Below are 19083 nucleotides of genomic sequence, written 5' to 3'. Positions count from 1 at the left end.
TCTCTTTGTTAGGATCAATTTTGTTTTTTAGAATCTAGAACTAACCCATTGCTCACCTGCAGAAACACCAGTAAGAGTGCAAGGGACAGGAACACGAACTGTGAGAGCTCCTGGCTCTCTCAGTGTGAATATGAACGCACAGCCAAAAAAAAAAAAAAAAAAAAAAGGCAAAAAAATGTATAGTTGGGAAATACCAGGATAACAGAAGATTTTCCAGTACCACAAAAAAGTTCTGGCTACTAAAGCCTGGATTAAAAATGCAACATTGGGATAAAGTTGTAAAAACAAAGAGTATTTGTACAGCTATCAACACATTGAACCAGATACAAAGGACACATTAGCTATTTTGTTATAGCTCCCAATGCTGAACGTGGTCTTGCATTTGCAAACCCTATTGGTAACCCTCACCATTGGGTGAAATGGAAACTTGATACAGAAAATTGACCTGTTGATATGAAGCCTGCACCACAAAAAAAAAACAAACCCAACAAACAAACAAGAGAAAAAAAAAAAACAAGTAAAAAAAAAAAAAAAACCTCACAAAAGCCCCAAGCAACAAGAACAACAACAAAAAGCAAACCCTTTTCCACAAGAATACTCAATGTCAAGTCTGTTGTTGCCTGTTACTGATGCAGAATCAGGGAGCATTTGTTTGTAGCCATGAACTGGGCTGCTCTCATCTTGGCTGCTGCAAAGCCCTGCAGCCATGGACATCCTCAGAAATGGCATCTTCAGCAAAATCTGGCTTACAAATAAGTGGCACATAAACCAAGAGCACATTTAAGAAATGCCTTCTTTACTGTGGCTTCTGGAAGGGAACCTGTGAAATACGGAGCAGAATGAAACGGGTAATTGCAAGAATGCATAGAACTGTGCTACTGGACATAGCCAAGGTTACTTGTAGAGATATAACCTGTTACTAACAGCAATATTAAAATAGCAACACTCGATAGAAGTGTTTTAAGCAAGATGGTAGCACTGCTGCAGTCAGGGTAACGTGTGGTTACTGTGGTTGATCCCACTTGGAGGCTGATGTAGGCATGGAGATAAAGGTGGCAACTATTCAAGACAACTCACAAATACCCCAGAGATAGCTGTGTTACTTCCAGATCCTGCTGGATTCTGAATTATAAAGCTGTGTATTGCTTACAGTTAACATACATTACACAGATGTGGTTAAAGTTAATTGCTAGTACAATAGTTAATAGCTAGAAATGACGAGTAGTAATAGCTAGAAATTTCTACAAGTGGATTTTGGACTATGGCATTCACTGGAGAACCTCCTGAATGTGCATGTGGGAGTGAACAGATGCCAGAGTAACAGGACACAACCTTCCCAAGGCCCTTCGTAACAAAACCCTTTTGCCATTCTAAGGGAAAGTACTATAGGTACATGATACAGTTAAAGAGGTAATTAAACAACAGCAAGTAAAAGTAATTTTTATTATTACAAACTTTTTATTATTATTTATTATTACAAAGTAATTTTTTTTCCTATTCTTGACGAAATCAATTTCAAGCCTGAGCAGCATTCCCACCAGATAGTCCAGGCTGCCGGATCCCGAGTCAGGACTCCACAGCTCAGAGCAGGTCGGTGTTGCCACCTGGTGGCACCTGACAGCGCCACTTGGAAATCCGATTTTCAAGTCAGCAAAGACACACAGCACAACTGATATCCAAGACACATTTTATTATTCAAGCTGTTCACCAGAAGACCACCATCCTCACGGTGCACTCACAGCTCCATTTCACCAACACTGAGTTTCTTGGTTGGTGTGACAGCTGCGAGGACAACCCCACCTGCTTTCCAAGGGGCTCGGAAGGTCTTTGAACACCGTGCCTCTTTTTTCAGCCGGTGCCTACATAATCCTCTCACTTCCTTTCTAGTTAGCAGCCACAGCCACTGCTCTTAGCTGTGGTCTGAGTTACAAACCTGCTGCTGCTGTGGTGGCCTTGCATGGCTTTGGCAGGTTCTTGGTGTCTTGAGTTTATTTGTTCTCATGAATTCAGCAGCTTGCTGGGTTACAGGTCCAGCACTTATCAACTCACGCAAAGGGGCTTGCATAGCAACTTAGCCCAGAAGGTAATTCCACAGAGTACTAAGATTTATTTAAGAAGTTACCCAAACCCAGTTATATCTGTGCTAGAGAAATGAAAACTGCTACAGTTTGGAAAAGGTTGTCCAAAATTTTAAAATCTTATGGAATTACTGGGATAGTATATGAAATGTCACTGGATCTGTATCTTATCAGCTCTTTACATATTTCAGCAGTGTTTAAAACATAAAAGTGGGTAACAGTGAGCCAGCAATTTCTCTTTTTAAATTTGACAAGAAAACATAATTCTCATCATACAGTACATTAAGTGGCATCTTTCTGAGATGGGCAGAGGAGACCTGCAAAATTGAGGTGTAGGAGACCACACATTCAGCTCTGGTGATTACATCTGGCAGATGATAAAATATGGAGTAATAAACCTGGGAAAACAAGGACCTAAAGCTAAATCTGCAATGTTAACAGTACAAATAGCACCTTCCCTCCCAACACATGAAAAAAAATTGATATATTTGGTAGAATTTTTCAAATATGACTACAAAATCTAGTATACTAAGTAAGTACAAAAAAGCACTTCCTACTTTTAAAAAATAATTAATTAGATTATCACATGATAATACTGTTGTATGACTAAGTGATTTTTTCAGGCACTGCTGTAGATCCACAAGGAGTACACAGCATAGTCTAAGAGAAGCAGCTAAGAACATCTTTGCAAAGTGTCAAATGCAAATGTGAAGCACACAAGCAAAAAATAGCCAAAAGAGAGCTTTTATGAAAGCAGCAGCTCGATTGTTTTGTACAGCATGCAATGTTCCTGTGAATTCCAAGGAAAAAACAAGCTGTGACAAACACTTGAGAGTGTTCTGCATAAACAGAAGCTTCAAGCATTTGAAAGTGGAGAAGGAAAGTCATATATTAAAAGTGGTTAGTGCACTATTTGCTCTGAAGGTTAAGAACAACCACGTCATGGACTGCAATTTTCCCAACTTAGAGACTTTCTCATAGCTAATGGTAAACTTCATTTTCTACAGAGCACTGCTTGGAAAAGCTATTTGGAGTACTCTTTCAAAACCAGTCATATCACTCTTCTTGATTGCTCTATGAAAAATGTACTTCCAAAAGCTTTTAAAAATAAATCATGTGGAAGGGCTACTGCAGATGCTGTGGGCCTTGCTTTTTTGTGGACGATGCAGCATACACAGAAGGTGCTAAATAATTTGGAACAGCACACTTAGTGCTTAGCAGCTGTTTCACAACATGAAAAAGGAGAGCTTAGATCTTCTATGATGGGCCATAAAGTAGATACTGAATTTCAGAGTCATCAGGAAGTCATGGAAACAGTTCAGACACATGTTACTGGCACTTCATTGGAACCAATGTATAGATGGAACAGAGGTCTCAGAAGTTTTTCTAAATGCGGCGTATGAGATCTGCACTAACCCATTTGCTCAGCTTAGTTGTTGAGTTATGCAAAAATATTCATACAGCTACTGAGCTTTTTACTGGACTGAAGTAGTGTTTTTTGCTCATTCTGCCCACTGGGCTAAGGTGTCACTGCTGCCACTGGACAAAATACTCATGCTACTGCCTTTGTAAGTAATCACCAGGGAATGTGGCTGATTTGGAGCTATGTTTTTAAAGTCTACCAGCTCAAGGACTGTTTTGGGATTCTTTAGCAGTATGAGCAAAATTACAGCTCAGCAGCTGAAAATCCAAATGTCTCGCATGGCCGTCAGAAACATGTGCGTGGCCAGTAACTAAACTGAGCGGCTTCATTATTCCAATTTTCAAAATAAATACGCAAACACTGCTGAATTTAAAATCGCCCAGGGAAAAAAAAAAAAAAAAAGAAATCCTCGGCGGCACCTCAGCCCAGCCCGGCAGGGCCGTGAGGGAGCGATCCCTGAGGGGGCCGGGGCCGGAGCACCGCGCTGTGGGACAGCCGAGATGGCGCCGCCCGGCCCCAGGGAGCGCTGCGGAAATCCCACCGAAGCCTTTCCCTTCTGGAAGGCGCTCATGGCAGGGGGAGAGCCACCTTTTACAGGGGCAGATAGGACAAGGGGAAACGGCTTTAAACTAAGAGGAGAGATTTAGATTAAATTCTTTAATGCGAGGGTGGTGAGGCACTGACTCAAGTTTCCCAGAGAAGCTGTGGCTGCCCCTGGATCCCGGGAGGTGTCCAAGCCCAGCTTGGGTAGAACTTAAGCAACCTGGGATAGCGTGAAGTGTCCCTGCCCGTGGCGGGGGGTGGCACAGGGTGGAACAAGCTGCTCTGTAAGGGCCATTGGACCCAGACCAAGCTGCGGTCGGTGGCTCTCGGAGAGCCGCGGAGCCGCTCGGGCGCACGGCAGCGGCAGCGCCGCCCAGCCCGTTCAGCTATCGCGAGAGCCGCGCGGCGCGAGGGGCGGTGGGGCCGCCCCCGCCCCCGCGGCTCCGGCGCCCGCCGAGCTCAACATGGAGCCGGGCCCCGGCGAGGAGCCCCGCGCCTCCACGTCCTCCGCCACGGCCGCCGCGCAGGAGCTCGGCGCCGAGGAGGTACCGCTCCGCTCGGGGAGGGGGGGCCCTGAGGGTGCTGCAGCCGCTCGCCCCCTCCTGCAGACCCCGCTCGGCCCGCGCCGCCTCGGCCCTGAGGCCGCCCGGGCCCCTCAGCCGCGGGCCGGCCCCGCCCGGACACGCCCCCGCCCTGCGCTGCCCTTGGGCATCGCCCGGCAGCGCCCGCCGCCCTGCGCTGCCCCCGGCCCGGCGCTGCAGCCCGCGGCCAGCCCCGTTGCCGGACCCGCGGCCAGCCCCATTGCCAGCCCCATTGCCGGACCCGCGGCCGGCCCCGCGGGCTGCGCTCTCCTGCGGGGTCCGTTCTCCGGAGCCCCCCGCCCTGCTGTTGCCTTTCCTGTGCCCCGGGAAAAGCCGGCCCGGAGCCGGCAGCTCCGAGGGCTCGGGAGGGCCCGGAGAGTTGGCGGCTGACAGGGCTCAGGGCTCCCTCTGCCCCCTGGGGAGAGCACGGATGGCTGCCAGCCGCCTCTCCCTAGGTTTTTGGAAGAAAGACACCAGGCATGTAGAAAGTGACGTATTCAGGTATCCTTGGAAACAGAACGAGATTTAACCCGAAGAATGTATCTTAGGAAAAACTAGTAGGAACGAGGACTGTACATCATATATTTGTGATACTGGAGAAAATTGTCATAACAGTACATTCAGGTGTTTTATCCCAGTTACTGACAGTCCATTTTGCCTGTAAAGAATGTTTGAAGCTTTATTTTATTATGTATGCAAACAGTTATGAAACACAGTGAAGTGCAGTCCTGAACTTTACTTGGTTGCTCAAAAGAAAATGTCTAAGGGCTCTTTCTCTATTGTATTCAGCGTACTCTGCAAAATATTATGCATGTCAACTGTACAGTCACAGCCTCTGCATAACAGTGGCAGTCATGCAACCTGTTGTGCTCTGCTCCTCTCTCAGTATTTTACTTCATAAATAGTCTTTGTTGTGCTAACAAACTGCCTTACTGGCTATTTGGAAATGTATTTTCACCTTGTAAATGTGGGTTTAACACGGAAGGAATCCCCATTATTCTTAGTGCATCTGTTCAGAGTGTTCAGTAGCACAGGTTGCAAGAGTAAGGCAGCAGCAGTTCTTGTTCCCAATTGTTTATTTAGGTGTTCATGGGGCCTCCTACTTTGGGATTGTTAAACTTTCTGGATAGAAATCTCTCAGCCTGAATTTGGGAACAATGTTTAGGGTAGTTTAATATTAGAGATTTCAAGGGGAATGTTCTGTATCCTTGGAATACTTAGGATTTTTTGAAAGTGCTGTGTGGGTGTTGTAAGGTGTTTAAATGATGCCAGTTTTCAGGGGACTGTTTAATCTATAATGGAAATAGGATCTAGAGTAGAGACAAATTGTTACTGGTGAGTTTCCTGGGCTTAAAATGAAACTACTTTTGTGGTGGTGAATTACATTGACTTCTGCTGTCCTGGTTCTTGGCAAGTCAGCCCTCTACCTGATGAAGTTATGTTCTGTAAAGTTTCTAGGGAAAAACTCTCAGACTTAATGGAATATTTTATGTTCCTGTATTGTATAAAGGTACATGGTCCAGGTGTAAGGGGGAAGTATTCTTATTCATACCAAAGTCTAGTAATTGTCAAGGTGTAGATTTTTGCAATTCAGAGCATGCCGCAGAAGCAAGTTTGGGTATGATGCTTGTGCCTGCCTGGCAGCACTGGCACAGAGCAGTCCTTCAGTGAACCTGCAGCATGCTCTGCCCGTGGTGAGGAGGAGAAGGGGCACAGGGATTCATGTGCATGCTTGTCTCTTTCACTGCCTTTTGATAATGTCCTGTTATTTCTGATACTGTGGAGCCATCAATATTCAACAGAAACACTGCAATAAGAAGATGTGGGGGGTAAGGGCAGTGTATTTTGTTTTCTCTTGAAGGGTGAGGTGTATGCTGTGATTTTATTGTGCTGTGGCTGCAGGAATATGTCAGCTCATTTAGTGTTATTTAGAAATACTTACTTCAGAATAAATTTGATTTTTATGCCACCATAAGTTTTATCCTTCTGGGATAATCTGAGTAAGAAGAGAACTGGCATTGCAACTGTCTGCCCTGGGGCTTAGAAAGATAATATTGCATTGCAATTTACTTGGAAAACTTTCATTTTAAGAGATTCTCATAGTACCGAGTTGTTCTGCTTGAAGAAACTTCATACTTACCTGAGGGAGAGACAGACAGCTTTTTTCCAGTAACACATATCTATCTAATTTATTTCTAGGGCAAATGAGGGGGATGCCTGAAATGGCCTACTGTCAATTTGTTTTCATTTAAGGAACAATTTGACGCTTGAAGGACTGGACCTGATATTAGCAGTGTCTCTTTGGAGTGTATGTTGCTCAGTAATGTAAAGGAGGTGTGAATATACACTCTGAGCTCTGTGGCACGTTGGAGTAACTTTACTTTCTGAGATGAGCTCATTACCTGTGTGATTAAAGAACATTTAAATGAACAGAATATTTCTAATACTGCCTATTTGCAACATTTGGCCTTGCAAAGGTGAGTTGGAGAATTTATAAAAATCATTAAGCTGTCAAGCAGCTTCATTATACACTTAGTACTGTTCACCCCTGCAGAGAATTATGGCTTTGGGCCAAACTTGAAACAGTAATCTCTGACTTCAGCAAATATTCCTCCCATCTGCATGATTGTTGTTAAAGAAGAAGCTGGCATGTGTATTTATCAGTAACAGTTTGGAAACTTAAATACAATGTTGCTTGACAGATTTGTAAATATTTGGTACCATTTTGGCCTGGTTTTGCTATTGGTACCTGAATAGTTTAGGGTAATTATTATTTTAATGTATTTAATAGTAGTCTGATACTCAAAGCACTTAAAGCAGATTCGTGCTCTGCACTGTTACATTTTATGCAGACATGCACTCTGGCAGCTCCTTCCAGTTTATTCAGAGCTTTTCAAAAACATTTTTACACTTTAAAGCATCTCAAAATAGGTTTATTTTTATTTGCCTTATTTCAAAGACCAATTAGGAAAGTATTCCTTAATTAGGGGAAAAAATCTACCATTTAATCATTTTACCTATATAGTTGTGGAAAACCTGCTTTGAGTTTCACAATTGAAGACAGGTATGAATCTCGTGAACTGCAAAAGTTACCTTTTAGTTACAATTCCTTAGATTTCTTTCATATATAGTAAATAAGGTGGCTCTTCAGCTATCTGAGAGCATACCATGGAGTTGTTGCTGCATGGATTGAGTTGGTTGGTTGTTTATTTTCCTAGGTTTATGGTTAAGTGTAGTTAAGCTGTGTTTCCAGTTGAACTTGTGACTATTCATATAGAAGTGGAAACAGACAAAACCCAGCTGAAGTGCAAGTGTTAGGGACTTACAATTAGGAATCTGACATTTAGAAACCAAAACTTTTAAAATTTTTAAAAATACCTTTTTAAGATACTAAACTTAATTATGTATTTACAGTGAGATCTCTGTGAAAGATTAAACTTAGTGCTCTTTCAGTAATTTCTTTCAATTTAGATCGTGTGTGTAGATATAAATATGAGGATCTTTAGTTTCATCGTGGACATGAAGTTTTGCTTTAGGTGAAATATGATTTATGCACTCATTTCATTTTTAAATTATTATTTTTTAAAAGAAAAATTCTTGTTTTGCAGTTTTTAGGTTTGTTCAGTTTGATACATCTTGCTAAAAAAGTAAATAAACTAGTATTTATAAAATGTTTAACTTTTGAATTTCAGAAAAATGATCCCCCATTTCAACTCAAACTTCCTCCAAAGGCAGCGAGACCTGACAAAGAAGTTGACCCAGAATATGAAGAGAAGATGGTAAGTGCTTTCATGAGAAAACTTACTGCAGCTTTTTATGATACTTGCTTGTTGGAGCAGGATCAGCACAGTTACAAGGAGTTACTGCAGCCTGGATGTGTCAGAAAAGAAAACCAAATCCAGATTCATTTAGATGTCTAGGCCCATGTCGTGTCTGCCACAGTGACTGACAGGTCAGGTAGTGGTAGTTCTGTTAAATACTTCCATTCTTCTGAGTATTTTTGTCTGCATGGTGTTTGGAGTTGTACACTGTTTTTTATACTTGGTAGTTGTCAGTGGATTTTTGGTTTTGTGGTTTCTTTTTTAGTTATCCACACCCATCTGTGGTAAGGAATTCAATGCTATTTTTTATTTAGAACTCTGCCCATTTTGTTTTGAATTGGTCTCTACCAGTTTTATTTGATCACTCCTTGGGTTGTGTCAGAGGCATCCTTAAGCTACTTCTTACTTAATTGAAATACTGAAGCTGCTGTCAGTTTCTCTTATATAAAAACAAGGTCTTAAATATTTAAATGCCCCATAATATGTGTGCCATAACAATGCAGAAGAGGGTTTGTCCATGACACCAGTGCTGGGAGGAGCTTGTAGTACTGGAGAGATGTAACAGGGTAACTTCTGTGTTACAAAGAGGCAAAAGCCTGGAGGACTCCTTGGATGACGGTTGTAGTAAGTTCTTGAGCTGGTACCTCTATCTTGTATTTTTTAAAAAAGCTTTAATGTTAAATGGATGCCTAATAATTATAGAAAAGTCTGAAAGGACTTGGTATCACAGAAGTCAGGGAAGAATATAACTATTAGATATAGAAAAATTGATACCTACATGTATGAGCACCTAATTTATAGCCAAAGAGAAGAGCCACAGTGAATTTGTTCTTTGAGAATGAATTGAGTAAACAGCTAAACTTGTTTCACATTACTTTACAGCTTTCCTAAATTAGTGTTAGTTCAGTTGTCTTAAGAGGCAAAGGGATTAGATGCCAAAAAAACTACCTTTTATCAGTTGTGCAGCTGTGAGCTAGACCTTTACTATTTTATCAAGACATACTGTTTATACTAAGCCTATAATATTGCAGGCAGAAAATCATATTGTTTCATTCAATATATGTCCTTACCAACAATGATTATTTTGCCAAAGTGATCATGTATTACTTAACTATGAATCCTCTGAATGGATTTATTTTTATACTGAGGATCATAAACATCAGTGCCTCAACTTCCCCCTTCTATAATTTTTTTTCATAATGGTTTTACTTAGTATTTACATTTTACTTGGTTGTCAGGTTAGTTAAAGAAATGGTGCAACAGTGATGCCAGGGGGGAGAAGCAGGAATTCTGTTCCCTAGGAGAGCTTGGTGAGGGGGGAGAAGCAGGAATTGTTTCCCCAGGAGATTTCGGTGAGGGGGGAGAAGCAGGAATTGTTTCCCCAGGAGATTTCGGTGAGGGGGGAGAAGCAGGATTTCTTTCCCCAGGAGATTTCGGTGAGGGGGGAGAAGCAGGAATTCTTTTCCCCAGGAGATTTCGGTGAGGGGGGAGAAGCAGGAATTCTTTTCCCCAGGAGATTTCGGTGAGGGGGGAGAAGCAGGAATTGTTTCCCCAGGAGATGTTGGTGAGGGGGGAGAAGCAGGAATTGTTTCCCCAGGAGATTTCGGTGCGGGGGGAGAAGCAGGAATTGTTTCCCCAGATGTTGGTGAGGGGGGAGAAGCAGGAATTGTTTTCCCCAGATGTTGGTGAGGGGGAGAAGCAGGCATTGTTTCCCCAGGAGATTTCGGTGCCGGGGGAGAAGCAGGAATTCTTTCTCCAGGAGATTTCGGTGCGGGGGGAGAAGCAGGAATTCTTTCCCCAGATGTTGGTGCGGGGGGAGAAGCAGGAATTCTTTTCCCCAGATGTTGGTGCGGGGGGAGAAGCAGGAATTCTTTCCCCTCATGTTGGTGAGGCCGTTCCTGTGCGGCGGGTGGAGCGCTGCTGGAGGAACGCAGCGCCCTCGCGTGGCGCCATCGTGCCTTGCACGCCAGGACGGCTCTGCTGCCCTGCTGGGGCAGAGCCGGTTGCTGAAAGCGCCTGCAGCAGGTGCTTGGATTTCTCACAGAGAAACTGATAACAGTTGCATTCTCTAAGGTAGAATTCGCATTTTATCATATTTTTCTTTAAAATGATGTAACATGTTTGTGGATATTCTCAGTTCAGTCAGAGAGAAAAAGAGAAAGATTTCTGCTAGGCTAAGCCTAGAAAAAAGTCCGAGAAAAATGTAAACAATCTATTATCTTGCTTTCCGTTCATATTGTTTATAGATATGTTCTACCACACTGACCTAAGTCCAGCATACCAGTCAGGTGACATGTTTTTACTTTAAGACCAATGGAATTAATGTTCACAGTGTTCTCTCTAAAAGAGAGAGGTGCTTTTGAATAAACATTGATTTGCCTTCTGAAATCATACGAGTCATTTCGCCCATCCCTGGCTCAACAGTGTCACATGTTATCTTCTAATATAAGGAAGGCCATATTTTGTTTTGCTGTGTTACACAGTGAAGTGCATGTGCTCCCCTGAGATGGCAAAACCGAAATGCTTGATATTTGAAATCTGACAGCAAAATTTACAAACTTGAATGAAAGCAGTTCAACCATTACTTCAGAAATAGTTCTAAAAGCAGAGCTACTACATTGTTATCTTTAATCAAATCCTGATAGCCTTGAAGCTGATGAAAGTTCTGCCACTGACAAGCAGGGTTAGGATTTCATCTCTTACTGTAAGTCCTAACTTTAGTTTTGTCTTTATCTTTTATAGACAAAGACTAAAGCATCCCTTCACCACTGCTGGTGTGCCATGAAGCAGCTCTGTTTCACAACACTTGTAGACCTCTGAGTTGTCTAACAGATGGTCTTGTCAGTCTTTCCTCTTATGACTTGTTCTCATGAATTGCCTGAATTCTATTTCTTAACTTTTCTTCATAAAAATGTATTTTTGTTATCTGTTTTTCTGGTTTTTTTTTTTTTTTTATTCTCTTCTCCACTTTGGAAACTAGAAAGCAGATCGAGCAAAAAGGTTTGAATTCCTCCTGAAGCAGACAGAACTTTTTGCACATTTTATTCAACCTGCAGCGCAAAAATCACCAACGTCTCCACTGAAAGTGAAGCTGGGACGGCCACGGATGAAGAAAGATGAAAAACAGAGTTTGATTTCAGCTGGGGAGTATGTTTTATTTTTATTTCTGACTTCTTACATGTCCACACAACTTAGACTTATATAATCTGTTCAGAGATTGTACACAGAAATTGTACTTTCAGTAAATCCAGACAATTTCCTATTAGTGGTGCATCAATTTCTTTAAAAGCTGATTGGTTTGAAAACATAATCTGCTCCATCAACATAAGTTTTGTATCAGACATGCACTTTTAAAGCAAGTTGTCTGATTCTTGCCATGTATAATGTTTTGTTCTGTATTGTGGGGTGACTTTGGAGCACACATATTGAATGTCTTGTGGATAAATGCTGAAGGGGCACTCCAGAAATCCACCTGATGTGACCCAGCGGTAGTGGATGTGTCAGTGGGACCAGGATGGGGCTAGTCCAGGTTATGACAAGGCAGGGCCCATGTAGTGGGGATGTTGGATCCTCAGCACCAACTGGCTCTTCTCACTGGTCTCACTAGTCTGTGTTAGTCTCTCTCACTGGTCTGTGTTAATATTGCAGCAGAGCCTGCCTGTAGTGCCTCTGAGAGGTCTTGAAATAACAGACAACTTTTTTTTTTTTTTTTAATGTTTGCAAAATGGCATTCTATTTTAGGAATTTTAATTTTTAAAAAATTTGAATATGTTATTTTTCTGAACTTTGTAATTGTCAAGTAATTGAGTCTAAGGCCGCCAATGATGTGTCTTGTATTTCTGTGTTGCTCATTAAAAAGTGCCTCAGAAAGCTCACGATATTGTCAGATTATAGCTGTGGCTCTGAAAGAGAGGGCTTCATATCGGCCTTTCTAATTAAAGCTAATGACTCCTAAGGAGTAACGTGTTTACAGGATGAGAGTTTGGTCAGGATGCCAGAGCATTCACACTGTGGGTCAGTGATTGCTTCTGTTGTAGTTTGTCTTTGGAGTCTGTGGCAGTGTTTTGAAGTGGTTTTGTTCACACATCAGTGTTGGGCTCTTTCTTCAGGTACCGCCACAGGCGCACGGAGCAGGAGGAGGATGAGGAGCTCTTGTCTGAGAGTCGGAAAACCTCCAATGTGTGTATTCGGTTTGAGGAGTCTCCTTCATGTAAGCGTGGTGTTAACAGTTCTCTGAGTGATTTGATGTAATTATGATCTGAGCAGATTGCAATTAAAAATTTCTATTTAGAATTAGTATTTTTCTACTTAGAGGAATCTTACATTTACAGATGTGAAAGGAGGAACACTAAGAGATTATCAGGTTAGAGGTTTGAACTGGATGATCTCATTGTATGAAAATGGAGTTAATGGCATTCTGGCAGATGAAATGGTAAGCAGTAATATTTTGGATTTCTTTGTGGTAATTATTGAGCAAAATACAACATATAAATGCTTACAGTGTTTCATATATGTGCAGTAGTACGCTTCATTCTACAACAGTCTGGTTTTTCAAATCTGAAGTTGTAATGAAAGAAATTCTATTGCAAACATTTTTTTATAGTTTGCTTTAAACAAGTGGCAGAATTACATAGTAAGGAAATGGTTTGAAAGTATTTCTCTATGCTATTTAACTTCAGCAAGTTTCTTTCCCCCCCGCTTTGTCAATGCAGGGGCTCGGTAAGACTCTGCAGACAATAGCTTTATTAGGCTATCTGAAGCACTACCGGAACATTCCTGGGCCACACATGGTCCTGGTTCCAAAATCAACTTTGCATAACTGGATGAATGAATTCAAGCGCTGGGTTCCATCCTTACGTGCTGTCTGCCTTATTGGAGATAAAGATGCCAGGGTAAGTGTTTCACATTTCAGAAATATATGTGTTACTTGGCAAAAATATCAGTTGGGTACGTGGAATTCTCCCTAAGCTGTTTCCTTAATTACAGTATCTTTTAGTAATCTTTAACTACATTAATGTTGAAAATGCAAAATGTTATGCTTGTGACTATGAGGAAAAACTGAAAATCATTAAATAATAGGCTAGGATCAGGGTACAGTCCTTTGAGTTGTCTTATTTTTCTGTTGTCTTTCTCTTTGATTTTTGCACCTATTTTTAATCTCTCTTCCATATTTGTAATATGGCAGTGTGTACTTATTTTTCTTTATTGCACTCACTTTGTTACCTTTTTTCAGGTGACTTTTCCCACTCTTGTATTTTATAAGCCTGCCTGGCCCTGTAACTAGGATTCTGTTGTAGAGCTTTTCATCTTTCATTGTGAAGGCCTTAAAATAGATGTGGAATGTTTTTCTGACTGAAGGGGATGAATGAGCTGGATGTGTCTGTGAATTGTGTAGCTGCTCACATGGATTGCATGGCTGCCTGTTACTGCTTGAGGGTGGAAAGGCTCTAGAAAGGGAATGGGAGCTGGCAGCGTGGCCAGGAAGGCCAGTGGCACCCTGGCTTGTACCAGCCATGGTGTGGCCAGCAGGACCAGGGCAATGACTCTCCCCCTGTACTGGGCACTGGTGACATTGAGCTGCTGGAGGGTGTTCAGAGAAGGGAACAGAACTTAGGAGGAGCAGCTGAGGAAACTTGTTTTTCTAGGTGATAGGACAAGAGGAAATGGCCTCAGGTGCGCCAGGGGAGACCTGTCTGCGTGGCTTTCCTTGGGATGATGTTCTTTCATGTGAAAGGATTTATATGCTTTGATGTGTGCCTTGCAAAACAGAGGTGGGACAGAGGAGGGAGGTATTTGGGGAAGAGAGAAGATAGTTGGGAGTGGGCTATGTAAATTGTTTTGATACGCTTTTGTGGATTGTATCTTTGGACAGGTTAATTCAGAAGTTTTTTCTTTCCCTTTTGGTTGTAGGTACTTATTTGAATTACAGAGAAATGATGCTGAAGAGAAAATAGCTAATTTAGAGTAGGAACTAATTTGTGTTTTGCTTAACTCCAGCTTTCTCTTTGCTTGTGGTACAAAGGATTGAAGGCTTTTATTACAGTAACTTCCAGTTACTGAGAAGATGTTTCAGAGTTTTTGGTGTGCTAGTTTAGTGCATCAGTGATGGTGGTGGAGGCAGCTTTCCCTGAATGCCATAAAAATTGTTCACATTTATAAGTATTTACTAATCCAGTTTTTCTGCTCCAGGCTGCATTTATCCGTGATGTTATGATGCCTGGTGAATGGGATGTTTGTGTAACATCATATGAAATGGTAATTAAAGAGAAATCAGTCTTCAAGAAATTTAACTGGAGGTACCTGGTAATTGATGAAGCCCACAGAATAAAGAATGAGAAGTCTAAGGTAAATTTAAAATTGTTCGATACTTGGAAGTTAGTTCAATGCAAAAAGATGCATCTGATTGGAGCAGATTTTAAGTGTTACATGTGGTGTTTTTTTAAAGTAGAAGTAATAAGCTATTGGGCAGTAAATATGAATTTTATAGGTAGCTCACTGTCTCTTATGTTTAATTTACATTGTTTTAGGTTTCAAAAACTGATTCACTGTGCCTTAGTGTAGATGGTGTTGATAACTATGTTGTGTTTCCAGCTGTCAGAGATTGTACGTGAGTTCAAGACAACGAATCGATTGCTGCTTACAGGAACTCCTTTACAGAATAATCTCCATGAGCTGTGGGCATTACTCAATTTCCTTTTACCTGATGTCTTCAATTCTGCAGATGTAAGTTGATGTTTGGAAGTACAGTGTTGTTATTTTGATTCCCAGGCTGCTGTCAGTAGAAGAGAGGAATGACCAGCCTAGTAGGAGATGGATGTTGTGCATGACCCAGGTTCAGGGAAAGCTCTGTGGCTTACTGTAGACTACTTCTCTTACTCTACCTAGGTAAAACAGTGCATTCTGCTGGTGTGGATGAGGCCTCAGACCATTTATAGCAAATGCAATACTTAAATAGATCAAGAATTATGCAACATTTGAGCCAGCAATGAAGTAGCAAGAATATGAAGCATCCAAATATGCATAAGCCATTTTTTTAAATTTAGAACTTGAGTAATCTTTCTTCTCTTTTACTGTTAATGTTTCTTTGTGCTTGTATTAGTTGCTTATGTTATTCTTGCTCTGCTGTCCATCTGATTTTCTTAAGGATTCAAGTTGGTGTTTTTTTTCAACTTTTTGCCCCATTATCACATAAGCACTGAAGGGAAGCACTTGGACACTGCAGTGATGCACATGGAAAGTTGTTGTGTATTAAGCAGAGTAGAATGGTATTTTGTCTGCAGAGTGATGCACTTTACTCAAATGTTACAACGTGCCGGGGACATGGCCCAGAATTGCAGACTGAGTTTTCTTCCACAGAAGTGATTTGTCTCAAGATTTATGCCACTCTCAGTTGGAATGAAAGAGAGTGTCTGTTAAAAGTACAGATGATAAACTGTTCATACCAATTGTGCTGTTTCTCACCACAGGATTTTGACTCATGGTTTGACACTAAAAATTGTCTTGGTGATCAGAAACTTGTAGAAAGACTTCATGCTGTAAGTAATTAAAGCTGTAATCACATGTCATCATTAGCATGCACACTGTAAAGAAGAAAACCAGATTATTTTACCCTTCATCTCAAAGTTGAAAAGATGAACATGAAGGTCTTTAGTTACAGAAATGCCTAGCAGAATTTTCATAAATTAAGCTTCCTATCATAGGTACTACTTCTTGTGTTACTGCTTAAAGCAGACAAAATCTGAACATTAAATATGGAAATGAAGAATTTTGACATCTTTTTGAAACCATTTGTTATTGTGAAAAGTACACTGATACACATTATGCTAATCTGAATAAAGGCATTCCTTTACCTTTGTTTTACTGGGCATGAGTTAAGACTTTTTTGCAGTAGCAAAAGAGCTCAGAGAAACTACAACATGCATTGCTTGTACTTGAAATGTTGGTGTGTTTTGTCCCTTCTAATGGAAATGAAAGGATTATGCAAAAAGGATTAAATCTTATAAACTTACAGGTTTTGCCCCCTCTTAAGACAACAACTGGGATGATTATGGCGATCCTTATATAGGGATACACATATTTATGTGTGAGTTTAGTCATTGCTGGACAACTTTGTTCTGCAGAATTTTTCTCATGGAGTCCCCATGACAGCAGTAGCTACTGATTAGTTCTGAATAAATATCAGATAATTAAATCTGTTAGTTTTGTATTTGTGACAGTCAATTTTATACATTTATCTATGTAAAACATCTTAATTTGTGTAGGTTTTGAAGCCATTTCTCTTGCGTCGCATAAAAGGTGAAGTAGAAAAGAGTTTGCCTCCAAAGAAGGAAGTAAAAATTTATCTTGGGCTCAGCAAAATGCAGAGAGAATGGTGAGTTATTTACAGCAAAGTAAGATTCTTTTCTGATAAACACTATAGTTCTTCACACTGATACTTTTTCCCCTTACAACTGCATGTTGAGACAGATTGAGAAAATTACTTACAGCTGTCTTAGGGCTTTTGTAAAAAATGCACACGTTTCAGAGAGCTCAGGAAGGGTAATGAAAAGAACTGGGAGGATGAAAGCAGAAACTTTTTTTCTTCCTTAAGTCTATTTGAAAGAACAAATGCCTCCTAAGCTTCCTCCTTTGATCCAAGTATGTATGCACCAAAAAGTCTTTCCTGAAATTAAAAAAAAAACCTTGAGGAGCTACATACCCAGAAGAGACATGGGACAAGGAGCAAGACCAGTGTAGCAGTTTCTGTCAAATAAGTGATATTTTTAGTCTATTTTGTACTGCTAAAATGAAAGTGTAAAATGGCAGATCATGTCACTGGCAGAGAGATTCCCTTTCATATTTAGATATGAATTTAGAAATCCTTATTATCAGTCAGATGTTTCATAATAATATAGCTCATTGTTGTATTAACAAAGCCAACTCCCACATCAAGAAATAAGAATTGGGATATTGCAGGGTTTCATTCATTGATTCAAATAAAAACCAAAAGTTGCTCAAAACTGCCCTTAAAACCTCAGGTATACCAGGATCCTGATGAAAGATATTGATATCCTGAATTCAGCTGGCAAAATGGATAAGATGCGTCTGCTAAATATTCTGATGCAGCTGCGGAAGTGCTGTAACCATCCTTACCTGTTTGATGGTGCTGAGCCAGGCCCTCCTTACACCACTGACACCCATCTCATCACCAACAGTGGTAAAATGTTAGTTCTGGACAAGCTGCTGGCAAAGCTCAGAGAGCAGGGTGAGTACTGTTTATGGACAGCGGTGGTTTGAATGCTCCTTCTGAGTTAAAGTAGCTCTCAAAAACAGCACAGGTTTAGCCTTTCCTGCAGTGAATGTATTCATCACTTTCTGTCAGGTTTTTGTTAAAAATTAATTTTCTGTAGATCTTAACACATGAAGGGAAAGAAGTCTTATGGGAATGATGAGTAATACTAAAAGTATGGAGAAGCAGAAGGAAAGGAAGAGTAGAGCCTCCCTTTTCCTTTCTGTAAGAAAATTTCGGATGATAGGATTATTTCATCTATGTGCACCAGTCAGCACCAGGTTTCCTTACAATGGCTTTAAGTGTTCTGCTTCTTTGGTTGTTTGTTTCTCTTCTATAATTTATCAGGTAGTATTCTTGAGTGGTCAAATCACTACCAGAAAAGTAACTTGAGAAGAAAGACTTATTTAAGTTAGGCATAGTATTGAATATTTCATATAAATTCTCAGCCATGTTCTGTAGTAGCTCTGTGATAAAATCCATGTGAAAACATAAAATGAGTATTAAAACCTTCTGTGTTCTGTCAGGTTCCAGAGTTCTGCTGTTCAGTCAGATGACTCGTTTGCTGGATATTTTGGAAGACTATTGCATGTGGCGTGGTTATGAGTACTGCAGACTTGATGGGCAGACACCACATGAGGAAAGAGAGGTGGGAAAGTTGTATGTAAACAAGAAAAGCCTTAGTGTTAGGTTAATAAGTTATTATTTATGTATATGTATGTAGCCACATCATTGTTTAAAGTAAAGTAGAAATGCTACAGTTTTTCAGAGGCTGCTAAGGGAACGTTTTTCCTAACCTAAGTCCACAGTATGTTTCATTTGATCCTCAGCTAAATGAGAAATACGGTATATTGTGGAGTCAATACGGATTTTCTCACCTGTCCGGACATACAGTTTCTTACTTTGATAACATTATTTTTTATATTAAAATAGTGTAAATTTTAAAAAAAATTAGTTGAAAAGCCACCAACATGCTGGAAACTTGTTTGAAATATCTGATACTTCAGTGACACTTTTTTTCCCCTTTCAGGAAGCAATTGACACATTTAATGCTCCCAACAGCAGTAAATTCATTTTCATGCTGAGTACCAGAGCTGGAGGTCTTGGAATTAATTTGGCAACTGCTGATGTGGTTATTCTCTATGATTCAGATTGGAACCCTCAAGTAGATCTGCAAGCCATGGTGAGTTAACTCCCTAATACACATTTGTTTGTTTAAGTTGTCAGTGTTCTATTTTGTATAACTGCTTTCAGAACTTGCACTTTTGTTATTTTTCTTGTTGTATACACAAGTCAATACGAAGAAGCAAAGGAATTGAATAAAAGGGCATGAACAGAATTTGTGGAAAAAATTGTAGATTTTTGCCTA

At 40.7% G+C, this 19083-nt stretch overlaps 1 protein-coding gene across 1 annotated transcript in view; it reads left to right on the top strand.

Moving 5' to 3' along the window:
• Nucleotides 1-4430: 4430 nt before the first annotated feature.
• Nucleotides 4431-19083, top strand: part of SMARCA1 (SNF2 related chromatin remodeling ATPase 1) — a 35124-nt gene continuing 20471 nt past the window's right edge. Inside the window, exons 1-13 of the mRNA XM_041716172.2 lie at nucleotides 4431-4589; nucleotides 8318-8404; nucleotides 11427-11593; nucleotides 12556-12656; nucleotides 12778-12878; nucleotides 13159-13338; nucleotides 14636-14791; nucleotides 15038-15169; nucleotides 15913-15981; nucleotides 16708-16817; nucleotides 17464-17690; nucleotides 18242-18363; nucleotides 18745-18897. Of these exons, the coding sequence (XP_041572106.1) occupies nucleotides 4509-4589; nucleotides 8318-8404; nucleotides 11427-11593; nucleotides 12556-12656; nucleotides 12778-12878; nucleotides 13159-13338; nucleotides 14636-14791; nucleotides 15038-15169; nucleotides 15913-15981; nucleotides 16708-16817; nucleotides 17464-17690; nucleotides 18242-18363; nucleotides 18745-18897 (1686 nt within the window). The 5' untranslated portion in view covers nucleotides 4431-4508. The remainder of the gene's footprint in view (nucleotides 4590-8317; nucleotides 8405-11426; nucleotides 11594-12555; nucleotides 12657-12777; nucleotides 12879-13158; nucleotides 13339-14635; nucleotides 14792-15037; nucleotides 15170-15912; nucleotides 15982-16707; nucleotides 16818-17463; nucleotides 17691-18241; nucleotides 18364-18744; nucleotides 18898-19083) is intronic.

Source organism: Taeniopygia guttata, chromosome 4A (assembly GCF_048771995.1).
Source record: "Taeniopygia guttata chromosome 4A, bTaeGut7.mat, whole genome shotgun sequence".
Lineage (NCBI taxonomy): Eukaryota > Metazoa > Chordata > Aves > Passeriformes > Estrildidae > Taeniopygia > Taeniopygia guttata.
The sequence above is the reverse complement of the archived record's forward strand: the minus strand, read 5'-3'. Positions and strand labels throughout refer to the sequence as shown.